Source organism: Gracilinanus agilis, chromosome 4, assembly GCF_016433145.1.
Source record: "Gracilinanus agilis isolate LMUSP501 chromosome 4, AgileGrace, whole genome shotgun sequence".
Taxonomy (NCBI): Eukaryota; Metazoa; Chordata; class Mammalia; order Didelphimorphia; family Didelphidae; genus Gracilinanus; species Gracilinanus agilis.
Genome location: NC_058133.1, coordinates 440,285,991 through 440,305,399, shown reverse-complemented (window position 1 = coordinate 440,305,399; position 19,409 = coordinate 440,285,991). Strand labels below are relative to the sequence as shown.

Here is a 19,409-nt window from a genome sequence, read left to right as displayed (position 1 = left end):
CGTGTGTGACCCCCTCTCTCTGGTGCTTCTCCACGCACAGGGCGTTCCCCTCCCCGGAGAAGCCACGGAGTGCAGAGACAGCAGGGAAGGCGCCGCCTCTCTTGGTGAGTCTGAGGTGTTCATGGAGGGAGAAGGGGCTGCGGGAGGCGAGGACGAGCCTTTAGTGCCAGCATTTCAGGTTCGGTCCTGGCACGGATACGGAGCCCGAGAGTGTCCTGAGTGACGGGCAGAGGCAGTCACGTGGTCTCGTGGGCAGTTAATTATTGTGAAGCTTCCTTTTGATGAGGAGGAGGGGGAGATCCGTCTCCTTTTCCCCTTTCACCAAGAAAGGGGCTTGAGGGTCAGTGGGAACGAGCTCGGCTTTAGCCACGTCCATAGATGTGGCAGGACACGGAGCTTACAGTGTCCAGGGACATCTGGGGAGGCAGGAACGGTCTAGTCCCGGGCCCAGATGTGAGGACATCTGAGAAATGGGAGGCTTCAGAGACACAGCGAAAAGAGGGGAAGGAATGGGAAGATAATGAGGTCTGGGAGCCCTAAAGCAGTTTGTAGAGTTTGTCTCTTACTAAGAAAGAGAAACTCCCTAAGAGCAAGCAAGAAGCAAGTGCTTGTGGCAGTGGAGATAGTTGCAGGGGGCGGTAGTTGCCAGTGTAGACGGAGCAGGAGGCCAGCCTCCTGGGTCAGGTTCGAGCTGAATGCTACCAATGGATGGGGAATTCTGGAGGAGACCAGGCAGCCTTTGTTGGTGCCCGTCCTCTCTTGGGATCTGGATCCTTCTCTAGCTTCGGGCCTTCCTTTCTGTCTCTTCTTCCCTTTCCCTGGAAGCTAGGACCTGCCCTGGCACAATTCTTCTCTTAGATATTTTCACCACAAGCGCTGAAAGAATCAGGCCGGTTCGCTAAGAAGTGATGCCGTTTAGCCTCATCTTCTCGGTTCTCTCTTTTTCTCACTTCTGGAAAAGCCTCTGGAGCTCTCCTGAGCATTTTCACTGCTGCTGTTCCTGGTGTTCTTCCAAAACTTCTCATCAGACATGATCGTATATATTCTTCCATTCATTTCTCTTTTAAGCAAGGGGAAGGGAAAAGAGAGAAATTAGGTTAGAACTGAAAACAACCAACAAAGAGGTAACACAAGTCACAGCCTGGGGGTGAGGACTTGTAATGGAACAGAATGGTAGCAAGAGATGCTAGAGTATTTTTTTAAGGAAATAAATAATCCTTCTCCCCCAAAACGTAAGTTTTGTCAGATGAGTAGAAAAGGCTTATGAGATCTTTATAAATCTATCTTCTCTGTGTGAATATAATTAGATTTTCCTGTAACTTAATGTAGTCATGTTGAGGTTGTGTGAAAATTGAACTCTAACCAGTTTTTGCTTCTTTCAGAAAACGGTGAAATCTCCCCCTTCAGGATTACAAAGTGTACGTTGAGATCCCCAAGGATTAAAAGATCCGTGAGACCCGTGAGTCTCCCCGTAGAGCAGTTCCTTCCTCCAAACAATATGGGAACTTTAAACTCACAGAGATTCGTCAGGAGTTCCACCATCGAAGAAATGCCTGAAACAAAGCCTTTTCCTAACTCGTGCTCTAGACTTTCTTGCTATGACCCCCAAACTTGGGACAAACGATCCCGACAACACGATAGAGCTCCGAGGACTGCTATGATTCTGCCAAATGCCCTCCAGGAGGACGGAGCCCCAGGCAGCGGGGGGAGTTGCGCTGCATCCGTGGGCTCGGACATCCCTCCGTTCAGTGCCGTCCATGCTGGCAAGCCAGATGCGCTGCCAGTCAGGGCAGTAAGAGTAAGGGCAGAAGGATGCTCTTCAGACTCGAATCCTCTGGCTGCTTTCAGGGTACGGAGAACTTTGCAGCCCCCGCCTGGCACATTTTATAAGCCGCCTCCCTACCATAAGCTCAGGGGGAACGAAGAAAGTTTTCCAGAAACTTGTTTAAGGGCAGCCCCTGTCGGTGTCGGTCGAGAAAATGCTGTGAATTTTGTCGTGAAATCAGAGTCACCCGAACAGCAGGTAAATCAGCCCGCGGCCGGCCCGGAGGAATATCACACGTTGGATGTAAAACTGACATGCCAGAGACTCAGACCAAAACGGATTCAAGAGCTGGAGCAGAGAGAAGCACAGTTCGTCTAGGTGGCCAAATCTCGCTTTTATTTTCTTTTTGGTTCAGACAAAGAGGGATAGGTTGAGTGTCTTCATTGGGACCACTTTTGTGCCCTATTTGAATTCTTTTTCTAGGCGCCATTTTAAAAGTTGGCCCAGGAGGGTGGTATGGACTGAAAGGAAGGCCGCCCAGTTGGTTGGTTCGGTGGTATTTGAATGAAAGTTGTATTTCAATGGATCTCCAATAAAATGCAGTGCTCGAGCTGATAGGTGCAATTGGCAGGAGTCAGAGCTTCAGCGTCTGGAGGGTTTCTAAGTGCTTATTATTTATGGGGGAAAGAAGACTTCCTAATGCAAAGCTTACAACTGGTAGCATAAATTAGGTGGTTCTAAAAATCTGACAGTTAAAGCCTCGTGCTGGGTTGTATAAAAGCTTCCGTTTATTTTTGGTCCTTGCAATTCCGTGTTTTTGCTCTTTAATAGATGTTCTAATGGCCCAACTGGGTTGTCGCTGTGTCTGTGTATTTTTAAGCTCATATTTCCATTTGTTGGCAGTTTTTGTGTCTTGTCACTTTATTTGTACCAGGAAGATGCACTTACTAAGCTCCCTTTTCAGAAGTCAGACTGGAGCTCGTCATCCCTCAGAGGACATGCGGCTCCCCAGAGCGGGTTTCTGATGGGGCCCACCAAGCCCAGTGGGGAGCGGCGGCCTGGGAAAAGGTCTTTTTGTCGGGGAGGTCCCGGGGCTGGTGAGCCGGCCGACGGGGCCCTCGATGGTTGACCCCTTCCTAGAGGCCCCGATGACCGTGGTCAGAGCCAGAGGGGGAGGGGAGGCCGTCGCCGTCTGTCTGGGGCTGGCAGGAAGGCGGCGAGACGCAGAAGCGCGGCCGGCGCAGCGAGGAGGCCCGGCTTCTCTCGGGCCGCCAGAGGGGGAAAGGCCCTGCCAGAAGCAGCCTGGCTTCCCCCCCCCCCCACCCCCGGCGATCCCTCCTCCCGGCCTGCTGGAGACGAGAACGGTACTAGAATTCCCGGACCTGCTGTCCGGGTCCGCTGTGGCTTGGTCCAAAGTGGAGTCCAAGGGATGGACCGAATGTGCTCCTTTGTACGTCGTCCGATACTCGCTTTGTAAGAGATGTTTGAATGCGATCATGTTACATTTGCTAAACAAATATATTAACTTCTTAACCTGTGAAGGATTCGTGGCTTTTTTTAACCTCTGAAGGGCTCGTCGCTGCCTTTCAGCCAGGGGGCTTGGGGCCCCCCCAGGTTTTCACCCCGTAATTGTGCTAAATCCTTGGATTCGTGCCTTTAGCTGCACCACAGGGAGGAGGGATAAGGCGGGTCACGTCCATTTTGGGAATGTGAACCTGGATCTGGTGTTTCATCTGCTGAGTGTCAGGCCAGAGAGGAAGCCCGAGTCATGCTGCCTCGGAGACGGCGGCCCTCCCGGCTTGTGATGTCACATAAAAGGTGATTTACTCTTCCCAGGAAGTGGCTCTGAAGACGGGCCTCAACGAGGCCGCGTGTTCTCCGAGGCTGTGAATGCCGAGAAGAGGGAAAGCCCGGAGAGACGGAGAGCTCCTCACCTGCTCTGCCCTCCTACTCTAAATGTCTGTGTCACCTCCATGACCATCGCCTGGAAGGGCGGCATCCCTGGAGCGAGCCTTCGGGGCCGCGTGTCCCGCCGCCGTCCGAGGCTGCCGCAGACCAGACGTCGTGTCGGCGGCCCTTGGAGGGGAAACGCCATTCCTCGGTCCCCGTCTCTGTCTCCACAGGCCCATCCCTGAGCCCCAGCTCGAGTCTGTTCCTAGGGCTGGGCCTGGCCCTCTGCCGGCTCTGAGGGGCTGCTGCCGTGTGTGACGTGCAGACAGCCGGACGGACAGCTCAGCACCCGTCGCCTGGCGAGGGCGGTCAGCCTGGAAGTCGTGTGTTCTGCAGGCCAAGACCACAGGCGGTACGTAGTAGTGAAAAAGTCCTGGAAGGAGAGCTCAAGCAGCCCCAGAAAGCCTCCTGGGAAATGTATGCACAATTAATACTCTACTAAAGGTGGGTCATAGCCAAGTTACAATTTGAGCTTTCTCCGGTGAGGAGATTAAAATGAATGAATTTATGGGTATTTAAAATTGCTTTATCACATAGGATAGGAGACAAATTTCTGGTTTCAGAATCCATCCTTCCTGACCTCAAACTAGCCTCCTGACACCAAACTAATATAGCTGTTCTCTTTTTTCTTTTGCCATTTCTATTTTGTTGTGTAGGACATGAGAAACTGAGAGTAAAGGACCCAAATATGGTGGTGAATTGACAGTCTCAGATGGAGAAAAAAGTTTGCTATAGAAATTTGCTGTCTTCTTCTATGCCTTCATTTGCTTTGGAGACCCAGATATTTCAAGTATTAACTATGGATCGAAATTAGGGAGTTCTTTATATAATTTCTCTTCTTTATTTTCTGAAATATAAATGAAAGTGCATAAATTGTCAACATCCTCATGGTGTTCCTTAGCTTGATCATGAAATTAATTTAGGGTCATTGATTTAGAGCTGGACAGAGGTTATTGAGTATTACCCATCCTCCAATTTTACTGATGACCCAAGTGCAATGTCAAATAGTGTTTCTTATTGCCCACACACAAAACAAAGTTGGCCAACTTCTTTTATTTGTTTGTCTCTCCCAGAACCTGAGTTACCATTCCATTTACCTTCGAGAGCTTGATATCCAGGTTCTAATACCACTTCTGACACCAGGAGAAAAAAAAAAAGAATCTGCTCTAAAATGATTTTACTCATCCTTGGTAAAAAAAAAAAATTCATTTCTGATAAAAATGCCAGGATCGATACGTCCACTCTATCACTGTCAATTCTATTATTGAACAAGAATCTCACAGTTCACTCAATGTTTATAAACCAAGTAAACACTGATTTTTAGAGACTTATACCATTTTAATTATGTCATCATCACTTCAAAAGAAGACAGCCCAGTACTAAGGAACATATTATGTTTCACATTACTTTTATTAATTACCTTGTCCAAAGTGTTCATTATCCAAAGGCTAGGCTTCTGGTGATGAGACTGTTCCAAGCCTGAGCTTTGGAAAATAGAAACTGCATTCCTCAACTTTTTTGGAAGTTTTTCCAAAATGATAGGTTTGGGCGTACTACTGGAATGCAAAACAAAACTGGCAGAACTTTGAAGAATGCAGGGTCAGCCTGGTGACAGAATGAGAAATGGCAGTAAGACTTCTATGGTGATTATATAAAATATATATCTGCATTTCATCCTTTCCTTCACATCATTTAGCTCTTCTCCCTCCATTTATTAACATTTCAAGTGACTAATCTGCTCCATAAATCTTTCTGATAATGTTTCCTTGCTTGCCACAAAAAGTGTTTAGAAATCTTAGGTGCTGAGTGTGGGCACAAGGAACTTCATAGCAAGTTATTAAGTGTGGATTTTACTTCAGTTGTTGCTAAAAATGCCCTGGATTGCATCCCCTTTATTATGGAAGAGGGAACCTCACACTGAAAGCAGTTGTGTTGTGTATCTCTCGGAGTCTTAGGGCAGTTCAAGCTTAAGACCCTTGGAATATCTATATTTTAATTCTGTTTATTAAAATGTTTATTAGTATGAATTTGTTTTTACAACACCTAGTTTTCCCCATTTACTTCCTTTTACCTCCTCCCAGAGTCATTCTTCATTTTTAGAAAAAATTTCCATGGTTACTTGATTCATGCTTTTACTTTCCCCTTCACCCCTTCAAACTCTCCCCCTCCCCCCAATAGCCGACATGCATTTCCACTGGTTTTCAGAGTCATTCTTTGTAATTTTTTTAAATGAAAAGTTAAAATTGAGCAAAACCAATCAATCCAATGAAAAAACCTGCCGTGATACGTAATGTTTCACTCCCATGGAATCTTAAACTTTACAAAGAAGCAAGATCAGGTTTCTTCTCATTTCTTCTTTGGAGTCAAGCTTGTTTATAATTTCACAACATGAAGTTTTAATTGTTTTGTGGTGGTGATTATTTCAATTTACATTATTGTAGTCATGATTACATTGTTGTCAGATAGTGTTTTCCTGTCTCTGCTTTCTTCACCTTATTTCTGTTCATATAAATCTTTCCACACTTCTCACAGTAACATTCTATTATGTTCCTTTTTTTTTTTTAAGTGAGGGAAGGTCTTTTGACCTCAATGCTAGACACAGTGTCTGGTACATAGTAGGTCCTTGAGAAGCGATTTTTTAAAACCCTTTCTTTCTGTCTTAGAATCCATACTAAGTATTGTTTCTAAGGCAGATGAGCTACTGGTAAGGGCTAGGCATTTGGGTTTAAAGAACTTGCCCAGAGTCCCACAGCTAAGAAGTATCTGAGACCAAATTTGAAACCAGGACCTCCTGACTCAGGCCTGACTATCTACTGAGCCAGTTAGCTGCCCTAATAAATGATTCTTGACTCGACATGTTCTCTGTTTTGTTTGGCCATTTTCCAATCAGTAGGAACCTCTGATTTCTGATTCTTCTACCATAAAAAGTGCTATTATACATATATATGTATACTCATACACATACACACACATATAAATGTATGTATTATAGTGCCTTCTTACTGTCAGTGACATCTTTGGAACATCTGCCTCGCAGTGCAATCTCTGGGTCAAAAAGTATGGAATGCTCTCTTAGTTTCCCTGGCTTCGTTCAAGTCCCACCTCACATCTCACCACCTACAGTTACTTTTTCCCAATGCCACATCATTCTAGTGACTTCTAGGTTGCTTATTCCGTCCATCCTTCTACACCTTGTTTGTCTCCATTCGCACGTGAACTCCTGGAGATCAGGGACTGCCTTGTCTTTCTTCGTATCCCCCACACGTGGCCCAATACTTGGCTCATGGTCGGTGCTGAATAAATGTTTATTGACTGAATACAGGCATGTCTCATTTTATTCCTCTCTGCTTTATTGGGTTTCACAGACACTGTGTGTTTTACATGTCAGAGGTTTATACCACCAACCCTGCATAGCGTGCTCACACCGTGTCTGTCCCATTTTTGCAAATCTTGCACTATTTCAGGCTTTTTCATGACTCTGTCTGTGATCTTTGAGGTTACCAGTGTGATTGTTTCAGGGAGCCATGAAGCATATCCATAGAAGACGGTGGACTTAGTGATTAATGCCCTGTGTTTTCTGATTGCTCCACCAACTGGCCATTCCCCATCCCCCCCTTCTGCTTCTCCTCCTTCTTCCCCCAAATGAATTCCGTTCGTTAATAACCCTACCACGGCCTCGAAGGGTTCAAGCGAAGAAGAACCAGTCGGTGTGGTATGGTAGAGACGAATGCCCAGGATCGTCCTGCCGATGAGGTGAAGATTAAGTTGGAGTCTGGGCAGATCCATCTGTGACCAGTCCTAGCAAGCTTCACTGGAGATTTCTCAGCTGGCCACTTCCCAGGTGACCTCTGCCTTGGTATCTATTTGCTCTTATGTCATCATTGGACTTAACAGTTTCAGTTTTGTCTTGCAGATGAAGCCCCCTGTCTCACATGCACTAGCAATAAAAGTGCATTTTAATGAAAAGAGACTTCTTTCCTTCTCTTTTTGATCCATCTGGGAAAAATTTTAAATAGAATCAGGAGATACTGGTAAAAAAAATTGCTTGTCTTCATGATTGTCTTATTTTAAGAAATTGCCATGGCCACACAACCCCAAAAAGTAGCAGTTGGCATTTTTTAGCAATAAAGTATTTTTTAATTAAAGTATTTACTTTGTTTTTTTTTAGACATAATACTATTGCATACCTAATAGACTACAGAATAATGTAAACATGTTCACTTTATTGTGGTGGTCTGGGCCATATATCTCAGAGTTGCTCATAATTCTAAATTCTAAACAATAAGCTCTACCCACAATGCTTTGCTTTGGTATGTCTGTCTTTCCACAACCCCTCCAGCATTGACTGTTTCCTTTTTTTTTTTTTTTCTTTTTGCCAGTTTGCTAGTTGGAAGCATTAAAAGTTTTTAAAAGATTGTCTTGTTACCATAGTCAAAGTTTTCTTCAAGTTGTATTCAAATATTTTATGTAAATTATTCAGTTTTCTAAGAAAAAATACTGTGTATTGGCTCCAAGGCAGAAGAGCAGTAGGGGTAGGCAATGGGGGTCAAGTGACTTGCTCAGGGTCACACAGCTGGGAAGTGTGTGAGGTTAGATTTGAACCTAGGACCTCCCATCTCTAGGCCTGACTCTTAATCCACTGAGCTACCCAGCTGTCCCCTCAGTTTGTATTTTCTGCAATGTGGATTTTAAATGTAATTGTGACAGTCATATTGAAACCCATGTTCATATTGGTTTTTATCTTTGAGCAGACTTCATACCTCTGTGTCATTCAAATTACATTTACATTTTTTCCCTTTTATTATTATGAATGTATAGATTTGAATCTTTTGCCTATGCAAAGAAGCAAACATAAACAGAGGATTTCACGTGAAAACCACTGATCTTCATTTTGTACAACTTGTTCTTTAAGATACATGTTTAAGGAGCTGTTAGATGACACTGTGGATAGAGAGCCAGGCCTGGGGATGGGAGGACCTAGGTTTAAATCTGACCTCAGACACTTCCCAGCTGTGTGACCCTGGGCAAGTCACTTGACCCCCATTGCCCACCCTTACCACTCTTCCACCTTGGAGCCAATACACAGAAGTTAAGGGTTTAAAAAAAAAAAAGGAAAAGATCCTAGATTCAAATAATTAGCTTATGTCAGTGACCCTCGGCAAGTCACTTAACACCAATTGCCTTGCCTGTACTGCTCTTCTACCTAGGAACCAATACTTAAAATCAATTCTAATATAGAAGGGATAAGAGTTTTATTTTTTTTTAAAGTCGGAAGATAAGAATCTTAAATATATATTTCAAATTTAGCATGGAAATTCCAGTATTATTTGTGTCTTATTTGTGTCTCCTTCTAAACTTCTATTTCTTCCATTTTTTTTTTTAGTAGCACTGCTCTACTCTGGCCCCCCCAGTATTTTCTTTTTTATTTAATTAGCTATTTTGTTCCCCTCTTCCTTCCATCCATTAAAAAAAAAAAAAAAAAAAAAAAAAAACAGAAAAAAGAGGAGGAGAAGAAGCTTGTAACAAAAATACCTGGTCAAACAAATTTCTGCATTAGCCATTTCCAAAAATATTTCTCGGTCTGTACTGAGTTCTGTTGCCTCTCTGTCAGGTGGGTAATTACAGCCATTGTATCGATCAGAGTTCCTAAGTCTTTCAATGTTGTTTGTCTTTATGGTATTATTGTTATTGTACAAATAGTTCTGATTCTGCTCACTTTGTGTCACTTCATACAAGCCTTTCTCAATTTCTCTGGAACCATCTCCTTTGTCTTTTCTTAGTAGCACAATATTATTCATCTACATTCATTTGCCATTTGTCCAGCCAGACCCCAATTCATGAGCACCCCTTTAGTTTCCAGTCCTTTACCATCACAAAGAAGAGCTGAGGTAACTTATATATTGCATATGGGTTCTCTTCCTCATTTATTCGATCTCTTTGGGATATAGAACCAGTGTGGTCTCACTGGGTCAAAGGTTAAGTATAGTTTAGCAACTTTGGTGGCACTTTGCTTCAAATTGTTCCACATTTCCAAAATGGCTCAATCAATTCACACCACCACAGCACAAAAAGCTTATTAAAGTTTTTTCATAAGCCTTCCAACATGTGTGTCATTTTCCATTCTCATCAACTTTGCTAATTTCCTGAGTGTAAAGTGGAAACTCAAAAGTTGCTTTATTTTGTATTTCTCTAATGGTGATTTGGGGCATTTTTTCCCATATTGCTATAAATAACTTGGATTTTTTCCTTTTGAAAACTACCTTTTCATATCTTATAACCATTTATTGATTGAGGAATGGCTCTTGTTCTTATAAATTAGAATCCATACTTTATATATCTTGGATAATCAGACCTTTTTCAAAGAAATTTACTTCTGCAATTACCCCGGTAACTGGCTCCCATTTAATCTTTGTGCAAACACTTTTTAATTTTGTCATTTTATCTTCCATGATCTTCTCAGTCCCTTGTTTGGTTTTGAACTCTTCTCCCAGTTATAGATTTAAAGGTAATTTCCAAGTAGTTTAAGAAGATAGCACACTGGAAAATAGGTATTCAGCAACTTCTTAATCAGAGAATGAATCGGCCTCTGAAACATCAGTTGCATTTTTTGACCTCGAGCAGGAGTTACCAGTTACCAGTTCCTTGTTACCAGTGCTTTGGTATCGATCCCACCTTCTTCCTAAACACTCACTCCTAAGCCCATAGACACTGAGGATCTGCTGAGGATGTTGTGGTTAGAGTTAACTTTCTGCCTTCTATGAACTCCTTCAATTTTCCCCTTAAGGAACAGAGACAGTCCTTATTGCTTTTTATTCAATATGCAGCCATCATTTATAGGAGGTACAAGAAAGGTCTTAAAAGTGAGAAGCCTTGAAACTATTATCAATTTATGAGGGCAATTAGCTTGGAAGTTGTCTTATTACTAATAGTCTAGAAGGTATATTGGTGGGAGAAAATATTAGAGATGATGAACATTATGCTTAATACAATGCTGGGCTTGATAGATGCTTCTTGTTGACTCCATAGCAAACCTGGAGAGAAAATAAAATTTCTGGTACAAGGACCCTTTTAATTGATCTTACCATCTTGAGTTTAAGAGAGGCACATTCAATTATTTGTAATTTAAGTATTAGAAGTTCAAATAATTGGCTAGGACACTCTTGTTGACGGTCATAGTTGTTTCTTCTAGTTGAGGAAATTAAGGTGAATTAATTTAAGGCTATTTGAAATTTTTCCAAGATAAAATACTGTAGTCTCAAACAAATTGAAAAATATCTTGAGAACCATTCCTTTAATGCTTTCACAATTTAATCTCCAAACACACAGCTTCTCTCTAGATGCTTAATAATCTAGCTATTTCCCCCATTTTTGTTTTCTTGAGTGCCATTTCTAACTCCTTGGGCAGAACATCAGGAACTTTGATGAAAAATCCAAATGTAATAGCTCCAACCCACATGGAGATGGAGGAATAGTTTGTAATAGAAATTTTGAAGCATCTTTTCCACTTTTTTCATCTGTTACCCTTCCTGTTTCCACCTCTTTGATTTGCTTTCTCCTTGAGTTTTCTGTAAATGCACTTTTCCATTCACTGCTTTATGGGTTGATGTTCCTCAACCTGCCATTGTCTGTCTTTGTAAGATGGCACAAACAACAAACAAAGTGATATTGTCTATGATGGCTATATTTCACTTTTTGAGAAGAAGGACAAGAGGCTGTCCCTGGGCTCTTTTGGCCATCTCATTAGTGCCCAGTGATTTCTGGTGATAGTTTTTCTTTGAACCATTTCCCATTTCTTGTTATCATCTTGTTTAAAATAGGTCAAGTTGACGTTGAGCCTCAATTTAGTGCTGTATCTTTTCACTTTAATTCTTATTATTTAGTATGGATTTAGATAATTTAAAAAATCCCTAAATAAATAAACAGGACCCAGTTGTGTTTCTGCATTGTTTGATCCACCAGTTTATCTCTCTTGAGGAAAAAAAAAATACATATATATATATATATATATATATATATGTATGTATGTATGTATGTATGTATGTATTTTTTTTTAAACCCTTACCTTCTGTCTTGGAGTGGTAAGGGTAGGCAATAGGCAATGGGGGTCAAGTGACTTGCCCAGGGTCACACAGCTGGAAAGTGTCTGAGGCCGGATTTGAACCTAGGACCTCCTGTCTCTAGGCCTGACTCTCAATCCACTGAGCTACCCAGCTGCCCCCGAGAAAAAATATTTTGAACTGCAACATCAATAGCCTTAGAAAATTTAACATAGGTTCCTTTCTCCTACTTTTATACACTTAATAACCATGTTTCCCTTATCTTATCTAGAAGCATGTCCCATTAAAATACTAATACAGTTATAATGTCCCATTTGTTGTGACCCTATTTGGGGTTTTCTTGGCAAAGATCCTGTAGTGGTTTGCCATTTCTTTCTCCACTCATTTGACAGATGAGGAAACTGAGGCAAACAAGGTTACACAACTAATACAGACACTTGTGGCTATAAAGTGATCTTGACCCCATCACATCTCTGCTGCCAAGAAATGACAAGTGCCATCATCAGGGAGTTTTTGTATATTGTTAAATTATGTGTCATTGGAATTATGGCCAGGAGTAATGGTGGTAATGGTATTATCTGGTGTGCTTTCTAACTTTATAGCCTTTAAAGACTTCTCAGAGACAACTGAGGGAAAGGCAATTGGTCCGGATTATTACTATTAGAATATGTTTCTCCCATACGTACGTGGCAGCGCTTAATTAGAGAGCTGACACTGTAAAAGCTTGGCGATTAAAGAAATCTACTTAGAATTGAGCCGGCTGCTTTAACGAGCTGCCCTGGAAAAATGTTTTCTCAGTAACTCTTCAGAAACCTTCTCATGAGTCAAAAAGGCTGTAGGATTTTATTTCTCTTTACATGAGGTAAGATCAAGATTTATTTATATATATGTAAATGTGTGTGTATCTATCTATGTATATACGTGGGCACAGCAATCTACAGTCTCTGTTTTACTAGGTGATATTGTTGCCCTTTAACAGAGTCTCCTTGTTTGTATCTGTTATATATTTTAAAATCTTCCCTAAATCAATGCCTTCTCCTTAGCCAACCTGGAGAGAAAACATGTTGGGTACGAGGAATGCACTGGAGCCCCTCTTATCTTACTGTCCAGAGTTTGAGAGAGGTATGAAGTCTTTAATGATAAATCTGATGTGTTAAAAATTCAAACATTGGCCAGGATGCTTGTGTATCCCTTTGTCTTTGTGCTCCTCTTCCCCCCACCAAAAAAAAAACAACCCAACAACTTCTCTAGGAAAAATTAAGGAGTCCCAGAGGAATTACATTTTCTATATAATTTTATTTGTATTTGTGCCCTATAACTAATCATGTCAAAATAAGATGGAATCAGGAGAGAATTGAGGTATTTTCTTTGAAAACAAAGACCAGTTTTTACATGCAAATCTTTCTTTTGAAACTTTTAAGGAATCCTTAACATTTGACCAAAAAAGAGATGATGGCGTATTTCCCACCCAGTGGTATCTAGTTATGGAACATTCACAGCTATTTATTTTTACCCAATTAAGTACTTACCCTGACATCCTTTCTACCCCTAAGGGATATCTACCTTTGTCTCCTAATTGTCATATATATTCATGTCTTATGGTTTTTATTCTGAATTATACCTATGCCCTTTTTTCTGTACTATACTGTAAATTCCCAGAGGGCACTGCATTTATGGAATTTTCTATGTGCCATCTAACTCAACATATACATTACTAGATACTTAAAGATAATATTTCAACATGAGAAAGTTTAAATGTGAAAATAGGCCACTTAAAAGGGGGAAGCCATGGCCAAATGAGAGGGGTTTTATTTATTTTGTACACTTGAAATATTTTACATGCTGTGAAATCCCAGTAGCCGATTTTGGTCATGTAACAATGGCAGAAACTTTAAGTTTTAAAAGCCATGAAAAAAAATATTCATTTCATATTGCACTTATTGTTTGGAAATAACTAGAAATCAAGGGTTGTGCCCAAGTAGAATTGACTGCTGACCTTGGAAAAATCTGGGTCTCTGTTTTAAAACAACACTCAAAAGACCTGCTGCATTTCATAGATTTGAATTGTACGTTAGTCTCAGACAGGATAAAACAGAGTTAAATGGAGCTGCCTTGCTGGGCGAGAGGTGGACGGACGGCTGTTTGTGATGATAAGTCTGTACCCAGAGAAGATAAAGACAACATTGTTAAGTGAATTTTTAAAAATTGAATTCTCTTTCTAGATAGGTTTTATGAAGGGAAGAGTGATGGTAGAAATCAGCCTTCTCCAACAGGACCCCAGAACTGTGCGGTTTTTGACTCTTGGCGTTTGCAGAATTGGGCGCTTGAGCTCTTTCTAATGTGTAGGACAGCCAGGTGGCTCAGGGGCTAGAGCCAAGCCTAGGGATGGGGAAATCCTGGGTTCAATCTGGCCTCAGATGCTTCCTACCTGTGTGACCCTAGACGAGTCATTGTCTTGCCTTTGCCCTTCTTAGCGTTGTTATTGGGACACAAAAATAGGAGCTTAAAAAATAATCATCTAATTCTTGAAAAAGAGAACTTGAAGAACTTGACCTTTGCACTCACTAGGCACTGTGGGGAAGGCACATGGGTCAGAGGCTCACGGGCCTTGAAGTGAAGGGGAAGCAGAGATCCCTTAGACCAATCCTCCCATTTTATAGATGGGGAAGTTGAGGGGCAAAAAAAGCGAAGTGAGTTGCCCAGAAATCACAGATTTAGATCTAGTAGGGATTTCAGAAGCCACATAATCCAACCCTCTCATTTAGGCAACGAAAGCCCCCAAAAGTATTTGAAGCAGGATTTGAACTTGGCTCCTTCTGACTCCAAGTCTTTGTCTTGAAAGCAATATTGATAAGCATGGAAGCCCCCTGAGCAGCCTCACACTTGTCTCGGGATTCCCCTGATGTTTTCTTTACTGTCTTCCTTTACCTTCATTTTTTTCAAGAGGGGCATCCAATGTTTGACTTTTTCATACTAAAATGATCACTAAAGACCTTGCCCCTCTCTCAGACTCGAGAGGGTAGGGGGGAAAGGCTGCTCGTAAGCCCGGAGCACCTGGGGGAGTCTCCAACGTGAACAAAAGAAATGTGGGGTCCGGGTCCTTGTAGGTCCCTGCTTGGGTTCAGAAGTCCGGTAGCCTGGGCCTGGGAGACGGTGAGTAGGGGAAAGGGGTGCCAAGTCGTTGGGGGAAGGCAGGAGCCCATTGAGCCTGTCCAAGGTAGCCTGCCTATTTCACCAGAGGGAAGAGACTGCATATGGGTTCAATGAAAAGAACCCCAAACCCCCTTACCTTCTGTCTTGGATTCAATATCTTGTGTCACTCCAAGGTAGAAGAGCCTAAAGGCTTAGGCCTTGGGGGTTAAGGGACTTGCCCAGGACAGTGTCTGAGGTCGCGTTTGAACCCAGGACTGGCTCTCCATCCACTGAGCCACCCAGCTGCCCCAATACCATTTTTAATATTCATTTTCTGACATTTTGCAAGCCGTAATCTCTCCCATCCCCAAGAAAGGAAGTCATAGAACATCTACAGTCTGTGCTTCTCTGTCCATCCTGTTGCGAAACAAGTCACCTATTGCTTGTACTAGAGGAAAATTCATGGAAGAAATCAAGTGAAGAATGGCATGTTTCCATCTGCATTCATCCTGAGGGAACATCTGTGCCCCTTTCCCGGGGGGCTTCCCTGGTCTTATTAAGTCACCCAGAATTCAGTCTCCCATCCCCAAATCCCTCCCCATTCCGGTCCACCCTCGCAGATGTCAGATCTGACCGCGCCACCTCCTCCAGGGGCTCCCAATCATCTCTGGGTTTTGGTGATTGTGGTTTCCATTGTGTCAGACCCTTGGCAACCCTGTTTGGGGATTGTTGACAAGAAAACTGGAGTGTCTGCCCCATCCTTCTCCAGGGGATCCTTTTGTCACAATCAAAGAGTAAATGACTTGCCCAGGGTCACACAGCCAGTGAGGAAGTGTCTGAGGTCAGATCTGAACCTTGATGCTCCCAACTCCAGACTTGGGGCTCCATCCCCGGGACCACCCGGCTGCCCCTGGCAGCTTTCTTATTCCAGGTTTCTGTCCTTTCCACTTTGCTAAACAGAAGCCAATGAGAAAACTAAAAATTTTCACTGATTCAATGATGGTATTTGAGTCAATCAAACTCTTGATTTAATCTGGGCTAGAGATCACCTGGTCTTGCTCTTTTAATAATAAATGAATGAAAATATACATACAAACATAATACATATAAATATAAACATACACACACACATATATACTCTAACTTTGGCTTTGCTGTAGAAAAAATGAAAGGTAATCCAGGATTGTTTAATATGCCACAATCTTGGATTTAAGGAATGATTTTCCTGGCATTGGAAGATAGATAAAAGAGCTGTTTAAGTAAAAACTTGACATAATGAAATTCTTTACTGAATTATCTAGTTTGAGAGAAAAGATCAATGTTTATCTCTTCTATATCCATTGTTAATACTTTATTAATGTTTATTTTTATAGTATATTATATATAATGACATATTATATATAACTAAATACTTATTGATAATGCTTTATTAACATTAGTGAATTCCACTCACCTTGTGTATGCTAGCCTTTTAAAACTTTTAGGAGAGGAGAGGAAATCTTGGGCTTACAGCAAGGGGTTGCATGCTTTTTTTCCTTTCTTGTACCCCTTGGATAAGTGTAGCAGTGAATGAGTCAAGAAGATCTGAATCTGAATCCTATCCTATTAAGCTATTTAATCCTGGGCAGATCCCATACTTCCTGTGGCCTCAGTTTCCTCATTTGTAAAATGGAGATAATAGTCACTTCTCCAACACAGTTGTGAGGGTCAAATAAGATAATAGCTAGCTTTTATACAGATATATCATTGAGGTTTGCGAAATGTTTTACAAATATTATTTGATCCTCACAATAATCCTGGGAGGTAGTTGCCGTTATACTCATTTAGTGGTAAAAACTGGAACAAAGTGACTCACTGAGGGTCACAGTAAGTAGTCCAGGCTGGATTTGAATTCAGGGTTTCCCAACTCCAAATGTTGTGCTTTACCTACTGTGCCCCTTAGATGATGATATACAAAGGGTTCTGTGAACCTTAAAAGGCTGTAATAAATGAAAGCCCTTCTTAAATCTTCCTGTTTATTCCTTAAATCCTCCCTATTTGGTTTGGTGCCACTGCTGTACTTATTTCATTCAATTCTCCTCATTGTACAATTCGTGTACAGTTTTTCTTTTCCAAGCACACACCAAAAATTACGTAATTGGGGTAGCTAGTGGATAGAGCACCCAGGCTTGGAGTTGGGATGACCTGGGTCCAAATTTAGTCTCAGACACTGCCTAGCTCTGTGACGGTGGACAAAATCACTTAGCCCCAATTGCCCAGCTCTTAACTGCTTGGAACCAAAACTCGTGATCAATTCCAAGACGGAAGGTAAGCATTTAAAAGCAAGAGAGAAAGAAACAATGATTGAAAACGAAAGGGAAAAAGAGAAAAAGAAAAAGAAAGGAAAAGAATGATAGAAAGAAAGGGAGAAATGGAAGAGAGAAAAAGAATGATTGAAAGGGGAAATGAGAAAATGATTGGAAGAAAGGAAAAGAGTGATTGAAAGAAAGGAAATGGGAGAGAAAGAAAAATGATTAAAAATAAAAAGGGAGAAATGAGAGACTATTTTAGGATTGGTTCTAAGACAAAGTATTATAAATACATTGCATTTTTTTATAATTTTTTTTAAAAGACTTCATTGCTTGGAAATCAATTTGGTAGATAAACATGCTCTCTTACTGAAATAGGCCCAAGAGAACATGTTTATCTACCAAATTCAACCCTGCTCACCCACTGTTAAGCTCATAGGTTAGGTAGGGTCAGTCAGTCACTAAGCACTGATAAAGCACCTACTATGTGCCACTTGCACAGTACTAAGCCTCTGCCCTCAAGGAGCTCCTCATCTCAAGGTAGAACCACAAGAAACTGAAGGCAGGAGGATGCCCAAGTTCGGCCAATTCCAAAAGCTGGATGGGAAATGAGATGCCCCCCTGGGCACCTTCCTTAAACCCAGGCTGGGAGAGGAGACTTCCAGTGCTGACCCCCCACCCCCTCCAATCCCAGAACCCTGGGCTCCCCCATCCAGCTGTAACTCACCCCTTTCGGTAGAGCTCCGGAGGTCACCAGTGGTGACTCATCCAGCCTCTGGCCTACTGGACCTCTGCTTTCACTTCCTGAAAAAGAAGCAGGGGAAACCATAGCCAAAGGCACACTGACCTCAGCCATGGGGGAGTTTCCTTCCTCCGGCCCTGTGCTTTGGATGAATATTAAAAATAAAATAAAATTTGTTCCTAATCCTACTTTTCCCTTCAAAGGCTCTAGCCTGTGCTTATTGGAAATAGACATTCCAGGCTTTAAAACCACTTATCCCGCCAATCCCCAACTGAATTAAAATGCCTGATCAAAGCTCATCGGGAATGTTTTCACAAATCCCACCCTCTAATCTGAATGAAAGTAGGTCACAGACTCAGCTAAAAGAAGAGCTTGACCAAAACAAAGTCACTGGACTCCAAATGTAATTCATAATCTAATCAAGGGAGATTACAGTGGGGCAATCTGGCCCCGGCCAGCCTGCTCTAAAGGCAGTTATCCAAGAAATCTTTCAAGGTTTTAACCTGGGAGGGGAAGTAAAGGCAAGCCTTGTGGGAGAAGCCTTTGGGGTGGTGGAGACTTCAGACATCCTCCTGGCCAGCCTGTGGCAGGGATGCTCTAACTCTTCTACCACCGCTTGCCTACTTGGTTCTTCCATTCTGTGCTCTTTCCTCCTGGCTTTCCCTCCCATGTCCCACCTTCCTTTGCCTGATCCATTTTAGGAGATATCAAGTGCCATATAGAGGGAGGGAGATCAAAGATGGCTAAAACGGGGACTCTGTCCCCAAAGGACAAAAAGGAGAAGGAAGGGCTTCAAAATGCACCTCACAAATCAGCAAGTGTTTATACTACAAAGAAATAGCACAAATTGGTCCCTGCCCTCATGGAGCTTACCTTCTAATGGGAGAGACAGCAACTAGAAATGGGTTTGTAGAAACCGGGCAGGTAGATGTCACAATAGATGGAGCACCTGGCCTGGAGACCAGAAGACCAGGGTTTAAATATAACCTCTGACACTTCCTTGCTGTGTGACCCTGGATAAGTCACTTAGCCTTGTTGGCCTCAGTCTCCTCATCTGTCAAATGAGCTAGAGAAGGAAATGGCCAACCACTCTGGTATCTTTGGCAAGAAAACTCCCAAAAGGAGCAACAAAAAGACACAATTGAACAACATACAAGCATGTATTAGGCTCTGAGAAACTGCCAGGCACTATACTTGGAACCAGAGATATAGATACAAAAAATTAAGCAATCTCTTTCTCATGAAGGAAGATAACACACTGAATAATATATAATATAATATAACATTATTAATAATATAATATAATTAATATAAAATATATAATAATATACTATAATACAATATAACAACATAATAATAAACATGGCACAATATATGAACAATAATAAAATAGAAATAAAACTAATATATAATAACATTAATATAACACTATTATATTGTGTTTTATATAAATTTGATAATTATAATGTAGTCTC

At 41.9% G+C, this 19,409-nt stretch overlaps 1 protein-coding gene across 1 annotated transcript in view; it reads left to right on the top strand.

Annotated features, from left to right (window-relative positions):
• The window catches only part of LOC123246682 (rho GTPase-activating protein 29-like), a 51,219-nt gene extending 48,844 nt beyond the window's left edge, over positions 1–2,375 (top strand). The window contains exons 17-18 of the mRNA XM_044675491.1: positions 41–104; positions 1,383–2,375. Of these exons, the coding sequence (XP_044531426.1) occupies positions 41–104; positions 1,383–2,143 (825 nt within the window). The 3' untranslated portion in view covers positions 2,144–2,375. The remainder of the gene's footprint in view (positions 1–40; positions 105–1,382) is intronic.
• Positions 2,376–19,409: the final 17,034 nt, after the last annotated feature.